This window comes from Hemibagrus wyckioides, linkage group LG18 (genome assembly GCF_019097595.1).
Source record: "Hemibagrus wyckioides isolate EC202008001 linkage group LG18, SWU_Hwy_1.0, whole genome shotgun sequence".
NCBI lineage: Eukaryota > Metazoa > Chordata > Actinopteri > Siluriformes > Bagridae > Hemibagrus > Hemibagrus wyckioides.
In genome coordinates, this window is record NC_080727.1 from 16,553,609 (window position 1) to 16,570,904 (window position 17,296).

The 17,296-nt window shown below is 40.3% G+C and overlaps 1 protein-coding gene across 1 annotated transcript in view; it reads left to right on the forward strand.

Annotated features, from left to right (window-relative positions):
- Window positions 1–366: 366 nt before the first annotated feature.
- The window catches only part of kctd16b (potassium channel tetramerization domain containing 16b), a 37,075-nt gene continuing 20,145 nt past the window's right edge, over window positions 367–17,296 (forward strand). Inside the window, exon 1 of the mRNA XM_058414716.1 lies at window positions 367–2,088. Within this exon, the coding sequence (XP_058270699.1) occupies window positions 1,245–2,088 (844 nt within the window). The 5' untranslated portion in view covers window positions 367–1,244. The remainder of the gene's footprint in view (window positions 2,089–17,296) is intronic.

The window sequence follows — 17,296 nt, forward strand, 5'->3', positions numbered from 1 at the left end:
AGGAGCAAAAGATAAAGATAGAAAAAAAATGTCTCTGTCCGTGGTGCTGAAATGGAAAGCGGCTCGTTTCACTGCTGCTGCTTCTGCGAATTGGACAACTTTCCAAAATTCAGCATTACGCAGAGCCGAGAGGAATAAAAATCAGTTCGAAAAAGGAACATTAAGGGGGGAAAAAAATCTAAAAAAGGCAACACTCCAAAAGCTAAACGAGTGTGATCTAAACTGGACGTCCACTAAATTTACAAAACACATTTAAAATAAATAAACAAACAAACAAACAAATAAATAAATAAATATCAGAGCAAGTAAAGATCAGAGATTCGGGCTCGTACGTGTGAGACTGCATCCGGTCCGCGCGCCTACTCCTTTAAGATGATGTAATTCTTCATAAGCCATTATGTTTTTTTCCCTCCCTCCTAAACCGCTGAGGCAACATCAGCTGAGGCTTTTTCCCCCTTTCCTTTCTACTTTTCTATTTTTTTTAGACTGGCACCACCCTGAGCGGGAAAAGGGAGCTCGATGCGCGCTCTCGCGCTTCTCCACGGTGGGCGCGGGCACGTCCGTGGGTCGGAAGAAGAGAGAGAGAGAGAGAGAGAGAGAGAGGGCGATAGAGGGAATCTGCTAATCCACATGAGAAGCATCATGTCGAACAGAGCAGGAGTAATGATGCTGCCTCTCGCTCCTCCGGACACACCGTGAGTACACCGAGCTCTGTCTTTAAGTTCCATCACCGGCGTGTCGCCAGCATACTGGTTTCTGCTCAAAAGTTTCATCAGTCGTTTGGAGGAGTTATAATTAACTGGACTTATTGTTGGTGTTGTTTTTTTTACCTTTACTTACGGATGTTTCCTGTGTCGTTGAGTGCACGAGCGAGCGAGTCTGTTGTTTGGAAAATCAGACACAGAGGCGCAATACCTTCCTCATTTTGTGCTCAGGCGTCCGTGAAGCTCTCCTCAAGCTCTCTTCAAGCTCTACTAAAGCTCTCATGAAGCTATTGCTTTTTCTCAGCTCTGTGATCCATTTTACCTTCACCTCGATTTGAGCGTAAGAGCAGACATTTTATTTAAAACTAAATATTTCTGGGAGGAGTCAGATTTGAGTCAACTGCAACTGCTTTCTTGATGATGAAGATTCTCATGATGAAGATCGAATTCATGTGACATCTTGTTGGAAGAAACTTTTATATTATTATTATTATTATTATTATTATTATTATTATTATTATTATTATTATTCCTATCCTGATGACTGAAACTATGTCTTTGAGCGGGAACTGTAGGACTCAGCCCGCTACCAAAGAGCCATCATGCGCCCTGAACTGCTTTCCAGACGTTCTCGAGCTCAACGTGGGGGGTCAGGTGTACTACACGCGCCACGCCACACTCGTGAGCCATCCCGGTTCCCTACTGGGCAAAATATTCTCGCCAAAAAGCAGCGCGGTCCCCGATCTCGCGCGAGACCCCAAGGGTCGGTATTTCATAGACCGTGACGGCTTCCTGTTCCGCTACGTGCTGGACTTCCTGCGGGACAGACAGGTGGTGCTGCCTGATCATTTTCCTGAGAAAGCTCGCCTGAGGAAAGAGGCGGAGTACTTCCAGCTGCCGGACCTGGTGAAGTTGTTAACGCCCGAGGAGGTGAAGCCCAGTCCGGACGAGTGCGCGCACAGCGACTATGAGGACGGCTCGCTGGGAAGCGACCAACGCGCGTGCCCGCCGCCCTCCCTCGTGCCCGCCGACCGGAAGAGCGGCTTCCTCACGGTGGGCTACCGCGGCTCGTGCACGGCGGGCCGTGAGAGCCAGGCGGACGCCAAGTTCCGGCGCGTGCCGCGGATCATGGTGTGCGGTCGCATTGCGCTGGCCAAGGAGGTGTTCGGCGAGACGCTGAACGAGAGCCGCGACCCGGACCGCACTCCCGAGCGCTACACGTCGCGCTTCTATCTCAAGTTTAAGCAGCTCGAGCGCGCCTTCGACGTGCTGTCCGAGTGTGGCTTCCACATGGTGGCGTGCAACTCGTCCCTCACCGCCTCCGTGGTCAGCCAGCACGCCGACGACAAGATGTGGTCCAGCTACACCGAATACGTGTTTTACCGTAAGTTCAACTTACTGTTGTTTAGTGCAGAAGAAAAAATAAACTTTCTCAAACTTTATACATGCCTCAAGTACCACCGGAAGCGCACCTGGTGTGTAAAGCATTTCATATAATGGAGATATCACATAAGAAACCTATCTATCTATCTATCTATCTATCTATCTATCTATCTATCTATCTATCTATCTATCTATCTGTCTGTCTGTCTGTCTGTCTGTCTGTCTGTCTGTCTGAGAACCTGTGCTTGTCACCACCGTTTGAAATATCCACAGAAATGAATATTAGAGACTCTACATAAGATATTACACAGAGAAAGTTTTCCAGATTGCAGCTCTTTGAGTTGGAGAGTCTATGATGTTACACTAAATGACATCACCCATATTTCATCATCAGTGGGCCAGTAAGAGAGATGTGCTCAGCTATATTCTATATGGTGTTCAGTCTCACACATAGAGAAAAGGAATTCTCGTATCTCAGTCTTTTTCCTGATATTGCTAGAGTCAACTTTGATTGCACACACACACACACACACACACACACACACAGACACACACACACACACTCATTAAATTATATAATGATATTATGTGCAAAGTGAAACCCTTCATCTGAAAGAAGGCCCCTCTCTCCTGATCTTTATCTCAGTCATTATCGTGCTGAAGTGGCGAAAGATGATGGCTTTTGTAATGGCTCTCATAATATTTCATGCTGTAAAACACTCCATCACTCCGCTCCGCGAGCAGCTAATGCCATGTTGTGTCCATTGTGGCTGTACCACAAGGTAAAATGGAGGAACGCTCACCATCCTCACTCCTCCTGAGGTTTTCACTTTTCACTTGTTACCTCACGTGACCAGACTATTCGGTGTCTATTACAACGCTGTCCATGTCTTTGTTAATTAAATCAATCAATTATATTTGCTTATCAGCTATAAATAAATGCATGCAAAACACGACAACAATAAACTCATTTATTATCAATTATTATTATTATATGTATGTAATTTATCTCACTTTTCCGTTAGTTCATGTTGAGGCCTAGGTGACATGTTAAGGCCATGAGGCAAATAAATCTGTCAACATCATCCATCAAAACCAGAATCTCATATCAGATCGGATCAGCGGCACTACAGTCATGACTAATAGTAGTAGACCAGGTAGTATAGTAGACCAGGGCTGGAACATGTGTGTTAGATGATGATAAATGATAAACACAGTACTGAGAAATGCTGATGTGGCTTTTCTGTGGTAAAGTTGCTGCTTTTCCTTTAATTATTTTATCTTTAAAATAAGACATGACACAAAGAAATCAATAAATGGTGTGATAGACTTCAGATTGGATGATTGCAGTTTGGTCTTGGTTGGCTGACCTGAGCCCAGGACCTCAGTCTAACTCTAACATCAGGGTGTACATTCACTACAGAGCATTAAGCTGCGTTCACACATACAGTGATTTTATCTCTGCAAGTCTCCAGCCACTGTATTGTGAAGTCGTCAGTAGGCGTTCCTACTAGTGGTTGCCATGGCAATAACGTTTATCAGTGGGTGGAGCAACAAGCATTCCAAATCGGTTTTCTTGCTGCTAAAATGAAGCAATCTGGAGGGAGATTGTGGAGGTGTATGTGTATAAAATTCAACAGTGTATATCTGCATCATATCATGAGATAAAGGAGAAGCAGAGTGTCAAGGATCACGTCAGTCACTCTGTATTTGCATAAAGTTAAACTTCGTCACTTTCCTGGACACGCCCCTCATTTAGTTGCTACGGTCATTGTTCCCATAAGACTTACAGCTTTTTGAGTGAAAATAAACCTCATCTCCTTTTGTTTTGTCGTTGCGAGTCGCACCATAAGACATTTATAGTCCTAAATGTTTTAGCTCTGGCATAATGTGCTAATCTCCTGAGGCAGTATATCCCACCCAGAACATTTACTTCAGCTATAACAGATTTCTGTTAATCCTGCACATCACTCGCAGCTCAGGCAGTCAAAGTGTTTTGTTTTTTTTATTTAATTTAATCTCCCCAAATAATCTGGAGTCGTGTTTATTAGAAATAGGCGTGTTTTAAATCCAGAGCTGATGAAGTGACGTCAGTGATGCTTCACTGCTCTTTTCCATCACCCATTCTTCTTCTCTCCTTTTCATTGTTCTGCAGAGGAGATTCATTCTCCAGCACGCAATTCTGTTTACCACCTTGTTGTATGGTTGCAACAGCTGACAATCCATCACTGTGTTTGACATTCGGAGGACCTGCAGTGGTGTCTCCAGCCCGAATCGTAAAAGCATTTCATTTTCTCTTTCAATGTCACAGCAATCATTTCCTACCTTCCAGCAACAACGCTGCTTTGTTTTTCTTAGTCTTTATGTCATTATCAGCTCCATGTGCTTCCCTTTATGATGAAAATGGTAACCAGAGTCTGTTTCCACAGCACAGCAAGTCACTTCAGTCATTTCTGTCACTTCCATCACAGACAAATTTCATTTGCCATTAAAAAAAAAAAAGTTGCTATAGGTTTTAAAAGCATTGAAAAGAAAATCTAATACGGAGGAACAGGAGAGCGAGAGACAAAACGGTGACAGTTTCCCTGGAAAGAAAATAAATGAACGAGTTGTTCTCTACACCAGAGCAAGATTTTTCATAAAGAGAACTGTGTTAGTGTAATAGAAATGCCACTCCAGAAATATTCCTGTGCCACTATATAAAAATTCTGACTTCTATGTAATTAATATTTTACTGTATAACCCAGTATTGGAAAAAGTAACTACAGTAGCATAAAAACAAATCCTGTTCAAAAGCACAAAAGATTTGATTTGTCTCAGAACTGATTTTTTTGTCTCTTTATTTTAATCCACGCTGGTTCCAGGTTATTTAAGTGTATGCATGTCCTGCTCTGTTCAGTAATTTATATTTGGAGATTTCCTACGAAGGATCTAGACACTCATTTTAGATCAAGAGCCAAGAGTTTAATGTGTGGAGAACACAGCTGTGTATTTTGTGCCTGTATTTTATTTTGGACAGTCCATCTCCATAGCTGGGGTGAAAGTCCTGGAAGGCAACATCATGAAAGAACAATCCATTATCAAAATGGATAACAAAATAAAAACAGAAAATCGGAAAACTGCTCAGTAACATAAGGAAATTCGGAAAGACTTCGCAACAACGAAAAGAAACAAGCAGGTATACATCCACATCCTAAATACAGGCTTTACATAGAACAGGTGAACACATTAACCTGGGGGTTGTGTATAAAATAAAATCCTCACCTAATCACACCACATACATGAATTAACTAATTAACTGCAGTCACCATTTAGCTGTTTATGGTCATCATAGCTGGACTGCTGATTAGACATGGAGTCATTTTTATGTCAAGGACAAATAAAAGCATAGAGCCGGACTCATGACTGAAGATAGTTCTTCTTTTTACTCAGACACAAATGTACCGCTTCCCATCTTCTACCCAAACCCAACCATCCCACTGAGTGTGTAGTCCGAAAGTAGTTTTTTATTACGTATAATAACCTCTGCATTCAGCTAACGTCAGAAGTGGGTGGAGACATGATTACAGGACAATATCGCATGACGTGAGAGCGGTGGTTGCTGTGCTTGAGACCTTGATAAATATCTTGATGCTGAGAGCAGAAGCTGGTTCAGCAGTTACACCAGTTTGCACTCAGGCAGTTATTACGCGCATACACTACACTGACATCTAACAGAAACACACTGAATCATTATTATCTCATTCCAGCTACAATCAGCAAGAATCCAGAATTAAGCATGTTTTTGGAACTGGAAATGAAATGAAATGAATGAAACAGCCTTTATTTGTCACATATACATTACAGCACAGTGAAATTCTTTCTTCGCATATCCCATCCTTGGAGGTTGGGGTCAGAGCGCAGGGTCAGCCAGTAATCCAGCGAGCAGAAAGCTGCTCATCTGTAATAAGATTTATTTATTATGTTTGGTTACGAGGGACGTGTGCCGCATGTGATTTTATTTCGACGTACAATTTGTTCATGTTGAGTTCACATGATTGTGTCTGATTGTTCTGTTATTTGGTTTTCGTCTTGTCTCCGCCCCTTTTCCTGTCGTCGGTTTGCAGGGATTCAGTGTTTAGTCGTTGATTAGTTTGTCTTTTTATATCCAGATGTGTCTTTGGCTTATTACATTATCCCATGTTTTCTATCGATATTTTTGACATATTTCCGTGTTCTGTGTCTCTTGGTTTTGACCCTCACTTGTCTTCTGAAAATAATATTATGCTGGTTCATTGCTGTCCATGAAGATAAAATTGACCATGAACATTTGGGAATATGAAACAAACCTTCATTGTTTTATCATAATGTTTTTATGCTAAGAATGGCAGACGTTAAACAGGGCTGCTGTTATCCCATCTACCGAGGTCCAATTTACCTCTTAATATTAATAAGGTGCATTTAAAGTGAAGGTTAGGATCAAATGGCTCAATAAGTTGTTGAAAAGTAATCCAGCAGCCATATGATGGTCAGAGCTTTGAGCCATGGAATTTTCCAGCATTAAAAAAACAGTCACTTCTCCTATTAGGCCACGAAACCCTTCTTAATTGTGCCATCTTTAGCAGTGATCTGCATGCCTTGGAGGTGGAGGGATAATTGCGTGAACTGCCTCTTTCACACGCTAAGTGGAGGTCTGTGGAGTTAATATGCAAGACGCTTTGCAGGCGGCTGTGACTTTTGGTAAACATGGCCTACAGTTATCAAAATCCATCAGCCCTGAACCTCATTTTAGCCGATTAAGTAAAGTTATAGTCTGACAGTTCTGCAAAGCTCTTCTTTAATCATGTGGCTGTTGTCATGATGTGTCTGCCAGTGTTAGCGTATCGGACAGTCCGACTGATTCATCAGCATGGGCGAGCTTTTGAAATATAACACCATTCAAAATATTCTGAATGAATATTAATGATATTCAGAATGAACATGCTGATGGACCTGATGTTTCATGTGCATATAAACGTCCAAAATATCTATAAAGAGTGCCAATAATTCCGTCCATAATATGGAATGTCCCACATCAGAGGGTTATTGTATGCTTAATATTATTTACAGACCATGGTAAATCTGAGCTCGGAAGAATAATGAATAATTCTAGCCTAGGAAGTCGAAATGGAGGAGAGGATGAGAACACATTGAACAATGCCTCGAAATTAAAGCTTTTATTTTGTTGTCTTGTGTTTTTTTTTTCTTTTATGATGCTGGACTTACCCTGTATAATCACCTCCAGCTTTGTTATCTTCTTTTCCTTTTATTATTTTCTCTCTGCCTTTCTTACGGTGTTGAATCTTTTCATGTGTGAGCCCTCTTCCCATCTGTGAGCGTCTCAGTTTCTCTTTGAACTGTGTCACAGAGCCAAATTGTTTTCTCTGCTTGTGAAGTCAGACAGAAAGCACACAGCTGCCCGTGCTCAAACACGGCTTTACCTAATTGGCTTGCAAGACATTAAATGGGGAAAAAAAAAAAAAGCTTAAATGAGATTCAGTCCAAGAAGGAATGGTCTCACTGAGCTCAGTGGCTCATTGCTTCGTTATATTCCACCTATATAGCAGTCCAGAGTCGTTATAGTGTTACTACAGAGATACAGGAGTTACTCTTGGTGCACTTTCACACCTATTAGTTCTGTTATTGAGTCCAAATCCAAGCTAAATGTGTTGTTTTCTCACTGCATCTAATTATCCTTAATCCAATGGTCAGCAATACAGCGATGGAAAAAACTAAATAAACCATCATGTGAGTAGAGATCTAAGTGTGAGTAGAGATCGCACTAGAGAACGTACAAGAGCATCAAAAATGTAGGAATACTACTTAGATATTTTATCATTCCAGTCCACATACACCTGTATCCTTTGGCTCGGTTTAGCTTCACACATCCACAAGAACATGTCTCCTGTAACCCAAAGCTGATGGTGTAGTGGAAGTGTAGCTCAGTGGTTAAGGTGTTGCGTTACTGATCAGAAGGTTGTGAATTAAATGCCCAGGAACACCAAGCTGCTATTGCTGGGTCCCTGATTAACCCTCAACTTCTCTGCTGTATAAATGAGATGAATGTACTGTAAGTCCCTCTTGATGAGGGTGCCTGCTAAATGCCATAAACGTAACATAGGCATCCATGGTTCACATATTTTGTCAGGAATCTAACCATGCTAGAGTTTAATTAGAACCAGACGGAGAGCAGTTCTCTAAGACGGTCATGGGAGAGGTTATTTTGGTCCACACCAGAGTGCGTATGCTGTGTTCTCACTTGCATAAAAAAAAAACACACCCATGAGGAAAACACTCCAGGGTTTTTCTCAAACAGAATAAACACGGCATATGTGAAAGAGGTCTGAGTTCTTCAAGATCCAAAAGAACGATCTCTTTTCTGTCGGACATGACAGATCAGAAGAGTGTTTTTTTTTACATTCTGTAGAATGAGGAAGAATCTCGGGTATATAGTGCATGCAAGGGCTGTGTATGCACTCTTAAAAGAAACGGTTCTTTATAGAACCTATGGAAATGGATCTGTCATATGCGCTCTATATGGAACTCCAGTGGTTCCTTAGAAAGGAACATAGTGAATCCATGTTTGATGGTTCTTTCTAGAATAATTTAGGGCTTCTTTATTACTAGTATTTGATTTTAATAAAAATGACAACTTTTTTGCTGGAATGTTTTCCTTATACAGAACAAACAATCTGCTACATATACGCCAGCGAGGATGAGGTTATAGAATGTGTTAGAAGCAAAAAATAATGATATACCTGCTGTTTTTCTCTTGCTGCTTTTTCAAATGTCTGTTTGGATTTCATAGCTCATGAGGTGGGATTTGTTCTGGTATGTGTGGGAAAACATGATTATACCATGTTGTTTAACCTTGATGCGTCCTGCCTCCTACTCAAAAAAACAAAACTGAACAAAATGCAGTACTGAGACACACAACAAGCATGAGCTGTGATTATTTAGACACAAAACTCACTTCAAATGATGACAATGGGCCTCATTTATCAAGCTGGAAAGGAACAGATTTCTCCTGTAAATTCATATCCTTCTGCTCGGAGTGTCTGAAAGTACACGTAATCATATAATCTGTATGAACATAATGTTTGGATTGTACTGTGGAATTTAAACCGTTTATTTTTATGATATTTCCAGCATTCATCTTTATCCTGAGAGACTTCTAGAAGAGCTTCAGAGCCTCGATCAGAAACACATCCTCATGCTAGCTCATGTTAGACTAAGAGCTTCATCCAGAACATTTAGTGAAAACCAGTGTAATTATTGCATTGGCTTTAATTAAAGAATAATAAATAAATATATAAAGAAAGTGAGCAGACACATAACACATAAATCAATACAAATTAAACTACTAATTGAGTTATAATAAAAGAAATGTAGTGTATGAACAGAGGACAGGGCAGTCTGTCTGCAGAGAACCATACAGTGGAAACAAACGCCTTAACTAATGGAAGATTTAGTGCTTATTATTATTATTATTATTATTATTATTATTATTATTATTATTATTATTATTGGCATACAATTGAGTTTAAATAACTTTCACTTTTCCACTTGAGTTTTTCATCCTTTACCCAGATGACTCATTTCATGCTCTCAGCTGCCTGTGCACTTTACCTTATATGGAGTTATGTGGGCGTCGCTACATGCAAATGAGCTGTGCCATGCACTCTCTGAATTTATGAAAATACAGTACAACATAAAGTACAAGCCATTATATATGCCATGTGCCGTTAAAGGTGATCTACGCTGGCGGGAATTTGTTGGGTCGTTCCGAAGAAGTGAAGAAAAGTTTTTATGCTAAAATGAAAACAATGGCCATGGTGGCAGAAGTCTAATCATCAGTCATTATATTTAATAATCATAAATTTTAAGTTAAATGAATTAAACAGCTGAAAATAGTGTTTCATTATCTCTAAGATTAATGAAGTATTTATTGCCTCAGGGACAGTCTGTATCTTGTGCATTTATATTCGTTTGTTTCTGTTCATTTACGGAATTTTGCTGTCTGTCCATCTGTTCAGTATTAAAGCGGGATACTAATTTTAAAGAGCTCATTATCAGGCGGTCGTCTCCTATAACTGGGGACATTTCAGAGTTGTAAGTGTGAACAGTGGAGCCTTTGAAGGGCGTAGGACAAAGTCATGTTCAAATTTTTTGTGGTTTGTGATTCCTAACACACTGGATTCACAGATCATCAGCTCATTTTCAAGCCCTACATGAGTCAGATGTATTGGCAGTTAGTAAACTGAAACCCTACACGCTGGTGTGTTTCCAGGACTGGAGTTAGAATGCCAGGCTTCAAAGTTCTGAAAGATTACACAGTCAGACATCGTAACTTGCCCTCATCATAGCATGGGAATCTGTGCTACAGATTTACAAACTTATCTCTGCACAGCTTTACATCAGTAGAGTCGAATCAGCTGGGATGGTGTTCTCCAAATCCACCTGTCTCTGTGAGGTAATACTAGATTTTCTTTCTTCTGTCACATAGATTTCTTTCCCAAGGTGAAAACAGCGACTGAAAGGACACCACTGGACAGAAACAGACAGTTAGTGATGTGCTGAGAATGTCTTCATTTGTCATCCTCCTGACGTTTATCTCATTGACCTTATCCAGTGCATTGCCTGAGCCTCAAAACACAAAATCTTCTTCTAGACATGTTCCATTTACACAAACTTAAGCATCCATCCGCCACAATTCCCCAAGAGACAGGCGTTGGCTCTACCTTTTGTGCTGGAGTCCCATAAAGCTCCTCCTTCAGAGCTTACCTGAGTTACCATTCTGAAATAGGTGACTTTTTTCAGCAGGAACAGTGAAAGAACTGCATCCTCTGATTATAAGCTTGCCTTGCATGTTTTGTTGGCCAGATAACCTTGACCTTCTGACTAAACCCAAAGGTCATATCACAGCTTTTTTTTTAAACTACTCGACCTTGCAGTACTGCATTATTTAAACCAGACAGTAGCCATCTGATCCTCAGACCACTTGTTCATGTGGTAGACAGGAAAGACATGGAGGATACTTTTGTCTAAATAGAGACACTGGCTCACCGGGTGGACATAATCACTGCCTCTAGACAGAACCTACTGTAGCAATGCCTCATGGGCAACCACATACTGCTCCTGGAAGTCTGCACTGATGGTATTTTTGCAGACCTTTATTGCTGCGTCCTGTACCATAGTACAGCAACAAACACTTTCCACTTGGTCCTAATGTGGATTAGTTACTCATGACATTGTGGCATTATCACCACCCCTATGGTTACAAAGAGTAAAATAGAAAGATACTCAATGATTCTTAAGGCATTCAGTTTCATGTGTCTAAGCAACTTAAAATTCCAGAAACATAGACCCTTCCTTAGGTATCAACAACTTAATTACCAACACTGAGCAATCACGAGAACTGCAAAGATCACTGCTGTTTCTTGATTTCAGCTTGGTATTTCACACCCTTCGGTTTTACACTGTCCCAAATTTAGGAGAAAAGAGGTACCTGGTGGTACCTTTGACCCTGATACCATGAGCATTTCTCTTTCTCGTCCTTAATGCACAGAGCAGAGTAGATCATGTTTGACCACGAATCATTGGTGACCACTCACCTATAATATCAGGTAATTAGGCAGGTGAGTTCTGTCAGTTTCCTAGACAAGAACCTGACATGGTGGATCAGGTGCAGCGTGGTCTGAAGAGCAACCTGCATTTCTGAAATCAGCAGCTCAGTAAAAGGGCTATGACATTAGACAACATCTCAGTCTTAAGGATGTTTATGAAAAGGTCTAAAATTATACTCAGACTCTTCTCATTATCCTTCACCTACAAGATAAACTCTACAGTTCCCTCAGGCAGGTGTTCTGCAGTCACCCACTCCAGATATAATAAAGAGAACCAATTCTATCTCCAGTAATACCATAAATAATGTGTAAGTTCCAGCCACATAAGCACTGAGTTTTATTGAAATGAATTGAATACGTCCTACATAGTCATTTATAGCCCACATCAAATACCTGTGCTCCTCAGAAAATATCCATATCCACAATCTAACCCCCGAAACCTCATCCTTAACACATGGCAAATACTGCAGTCTCAGTGGTGGTATAGAACATTATGAGAATTTTCCTTAACCATCTGCTGTATTCTCTCGAAACCGTGTTCATTTACTGAGAGGCGAAGGAGAGAGCGAAAAGAAGAGACGCACAAACTTCATGGAAGAGTTATTTAATGAGAAAGTGCTTCATCTTAGTATCTGGCATGGTATCTGTTAGCTGACTAGATCAATACGCTGCTTCCTGACTCAGAATCTCTGAAAGAAATATGGAGTCTGTTACTAAAAAGTTGTTATAAATAGCTACATGTATTTGGGCCACATTACAGTAACACGAGCAACTAACATTTTTTTTTAATTTTAATATTACTACATATGGGACGTGGGAATATGGTAGCTTAGTGGTTACGGTGTTGGACTACTGATTGGAAGGTTGTGAGTTTAAATCACTCGTCCACCAAGTGTCCACTTCTGGGCCCTTGAGTGAGGCTCTCAATCCTCAATTGCTCAGTTGTATAAAATGAGATATAGTTGCTTTGGCTAAGTGCATCTGCCAAACGCTGTAAATGGGACAACTGGACCGACACGATATCCAGGACAGATCTGTGTAAGGGTCTCAAAATCTTTAGAACGTCTTTAAAATGATATTTATGAAATGAGATCAGACACCACACTGAGGGCCGGTTGGGCCAGTGGGATTGTCTACAAATTGCGCTCAGCTTGAAATGCAGAATTTTAAAGCCACCGTGAAACGGAGGAAATCACAGTCAGAGTGCAGGGCTAATGAGAAAATGCAGATATCTGTAAATAATTGAAGCATTTTCATTTCCAGATATGCCAAGAAGAATTTGTTCAACTCAGTTTTGGAAATAGTCATATTATAATTGTCCACTTTATTAGGTACAGCTTTAACAGACTCAAGGTAATTTGGACCAGATGTGTCCTGAAACCAGGTGCAAACAACTCTGTACATTTGGTGCTAATAGTGCAGCTGGAACTGAGAAATGAACTTGCCAAAACACATGATGTAATCCAAGATAACAAACCAGAGTTTGCCTCGGATGCTAGTGAGTTCTCGGCATTATTTATTTTTGATAGTTTGAATAGCTATTTTACCTGAAATGTCCACAGATTCTTGTTTTGATGAGGAGAGCGGGTTAACAAATCGGATTTGCCAAAAACTTTTGATGGTCCATCAATGATCTGGTGGAGCTCTGGTGGAGTTACTCAGTTCATCTTCTTATCCACACACCATTAGCGGAGAGCCGCTTCCCTGTTTCAAATGGAATTTTAATCACATTTGGAAGTCTGTGGAGGAAGCTGCTGAGGCATTTTCCCCTATTGTGATTTGCAACTTTAAATCTCAGGCGAGGTTCAGTTTCAGAGAATACAGTGTGCTTATGTACGGTTCTGACTGCAGTGGAAAGAGGGTAATTGTGGCATTTCTCATACAGCTCATGAGGCGCAGTGACCAGCAGAAAGGTGAACTGATCACACTGGCTCTCTTACACTGGTGTGACATTAATAAGCCAACAATCATAAAGCGATTATTATCTAACCATGAGAAACGACTGGTGTGTAACAAAAAAAAAAAAAATCATATTTCACACTGATGTGTATCAAAATGCCGGCTTATGACTCTAAATCGTATCGTATCTTGCGGCAGCCTGAGGCAAGAAGCATGTTCAGTCGCGGCGTGTCAGTGTGAACGCTTCATGTCTGATAGGCTTTTGATTTCTTTGTCTCTGTAGTTCTTGCAAACCCACCCAGTAAACTGAAAGGTTGTTATAATGAAAATAGCAGAAATAATGACACAGAGGATTATAATTTGCATATTGCATAAATAGGACATGATTGTGTAGACATGCTTGAATGCCTCAGATGCTGGGCAAGTGTAGGGTTTTACATCCAGACACAGTATTGCTTGAGGACATGGTGCTGCTGTAATGTGGCTGTCAGAGCTCAAATAACTCAAATGAAGTTAAAAAAAAAAAAAAAAAACCATGACCAGGTTGCACACATGAGCTCTCTCGTATCATTTCTCCTCATCCAAATCTGGCAGAACCTGAACCTTTCAACCAGAGGACTCTTTAAAAAGCTCCCTAAAGGCATAACACTTCCATTATAAAAATAAACAGTATCTCATTATTTCTGCTCTCTTCTTGGAAGCAGTTATTCTTTGGACAATTTCTCACTTATTATTTCCATTTGACTAACAGAATATCAACTTTTGCTTCAGTTCACAAATTGAAGCTGAAAAAAGGGCAACATTTGCTAAAGGGCTTGTGAGGAGGGCCGGGGCAGAGCAAAGGTTTATTTATTGGTTAGAAATATGGCAAAATGTGGTGCAAAAAGTGTTCTTATATAAAGTCACTTAAACCAAACAGACATGGATAACGGATACATTTATGATAAAAAATAAACTCACCACAGTTGGGCTTGATTGGAAGTAAATAATAACTAGCTCCATTAGTACCAAACCCTGGTCCATTAGTACCAAACCCTGGTCCTATAGTACCAAACCCTGGTCCATTAGTACCGAACCCTGGTCCATTAGTACTGAACCCTTGTCCATTAGTACCGAACCCTGGTCCATTAGTAAGAAACCCTGGTCCATTAGTACCAAACCCTGGTCCATTAGTACCAAACCCTGGTCCATTAGTACCAAAACCTGGTCCATTAGTACTGAACCCTGGTCCATTAGTAAGAAACCCTGGTGCATTAGTACTGAATCCTGATCCATTAGTACCGAACACTGGTCCATTAGTACTGAACCCTGCTCCATTAATACTGAACCCTGGTCCATTAGTACTGAACCCTGGTCCATTGGTATGAAACCCTGGTCCATTAGTAAGAAACCCTGGTCCATTAGTACCAAACCCTGGTCCATTAGTACTGAACCCTGGTGCATTTGTACGGAACCCTGGTCCATTTGTATCAAATTGTGGTACAGTACATTAATACTGAACCCTGGTCCATTAGTACCAAACCCCGGTCCATTAGTACAGAACCCTGGTCCATTAGTACCAAACTCTGGTGTGTGTAGCTCCTGGCAGTGGTTCCTCCTGCACGGATGTGAGGTTATAACTGTTTGCATGGCAGGTTATGACGTTTTGTTTCCAACTGAAGGTTGTATGTAGACCTTATTTAGTAAGACACAACTTATTCAGGTCTGGTTACATTTTCGTAAAAGGGAACTGGACCGTGACTAGAAGACGAAGATGACTCACTCTGACTCCTACATGGACCAGGCAAAGCAACTGATAGCGAGAAAGTGACCTCAGAGAAATCAAGAATGATGAAACAGTCTGTAAACATCTGTCTAAAACACATCACCGTCATGTCAGAGAATCAACAGAGCAGACCTGACTCGTCCTGAGCTACCCCTCGCTCTCTTTCACGCTTTTATATGAGGATTTGTCACGATAGAAAGAAAAGACTCCTTTCTCCTTTTCTTTAAGCCCTCAGATGTGTGGATCAGGTCTTCCTGGTTTTCCTGCGTTAGTCACATTTATAACATTTATTTATTTTTTTGCTGACGTTGTTCAGATTTCCATTCATTTATTCTGTATTCCCGAGACAGTCTTTTTTCATGGAACAAATCATCTTCTCTGCCCTGAATACTGAGCTGATGGATTTTATTAAGCAACTGTAACAACAAGCTGATTTTATTTAATGTAGGAATGTCTGTAATTGAACTAATATGCTATGTAAATATGTTTAGTGAATATGCTAATTAGAAATGGCACTGACCCGATGGCCGTGTTGGATACCAGATCCTGTGGAATTTATTAGGAAAAGAAATGTATTTTTGGAAATCCATTTTTTTCTTTTGTTAGGACTGATTTTATTATATTTATAAAAGAATTTTATTTGTTACTTACACAATCGTTCACAGTAGGAAATGTAGTGAAATGCTTTTTTTATTGTATATGTTTTAAAAGTAGAGAGTTAAAAGTAGAAAATAGAAAAGAGATTATTCTTATAGCTGAGTCGTTTTTTAAGACGGGTTGGTATCGGTATTGGTTGATACTGAAGGGTTCAGTATCAGTATCAAGGAAAAAGTCAAATCTTTCCATCTCTAATGCTAAATAAAATCCATTACTATGTATTTAACACACTCTTTAACACGCAGAGAGCCTCGGCCAACCGTAAGTGTAACTGCCTTTTCTATCCAGCAATTATACGTACAGTTAATAACGAGATAATAAGATAATAATGAGATAATAATAAGATATAAATATAGTCGATATGAGATATCAGCGCTGTGTTCGATGTGAATCGGCTGAAGGGAAATGTCTTCCACCTCCACAGTGTTCCTGACACCTGACAACCGACAAGACTCATCACACTGAAGTTCAGCGAGAGCATAATTTTTACATTCAGCATGTAATTCAGCAGAGGTAATTACAGAACATCTAATCCTGTCAGCTCCATGTGTCCTGGCCTCTGGAGCGTTCTGAAAACTTTAGTTTCTGCTGTAGAAGATTAATGAAAACATGCACTCGTGTATAAAAAGCAACATTCCTGTATCGCGTCTCTGGGGTTTAAAGAGTGCAGGTGAAGTTGAGCTCTGTGAATTATAAAGTCTTTAAATGAGAATGCAGAGACAATGCAATGTCTGGGGTTTTTTTTTTGGTTTGTTTGTTTTTTACAGTTTTATCTAAATCACCAGCTCTGTATGACAAAGTGTAAATAAAATCAATTCTGCAACTTTAAAGAAGGCACCTTGTTGTCTTTTCTGTGGCTCAAAATATCTATTTGTCCTCCATTATTTTTTTTTACATTCAGTGCAAGTATCCCAGACTCCTTTCCAGATGATTGTGTTTAGAAAACAAGTTCTCTTTTAAAAGGTTACAGAGAAGTTTCTCAACACTCATGGGAGTCAGCTTTTCAGCATTAATTTCATCAACTCGTTTCCTCAGTATTCTGTGATACCTTTTGGAGTCAAACATTCACCTCCTGTCTGTTCTGTGTCGTATATAATGCACCTAACTGCACAGTTTACTGTTAGTTTAATAATGTTATGGTTTACTAAATGGACTGAAATGACTATAAGAACCGTTTTTGTTGACTAGCTCAAGGCAAGTGGCCCTTGAACCTAGAACAAAATGTGAATTTACTCAACCTACTG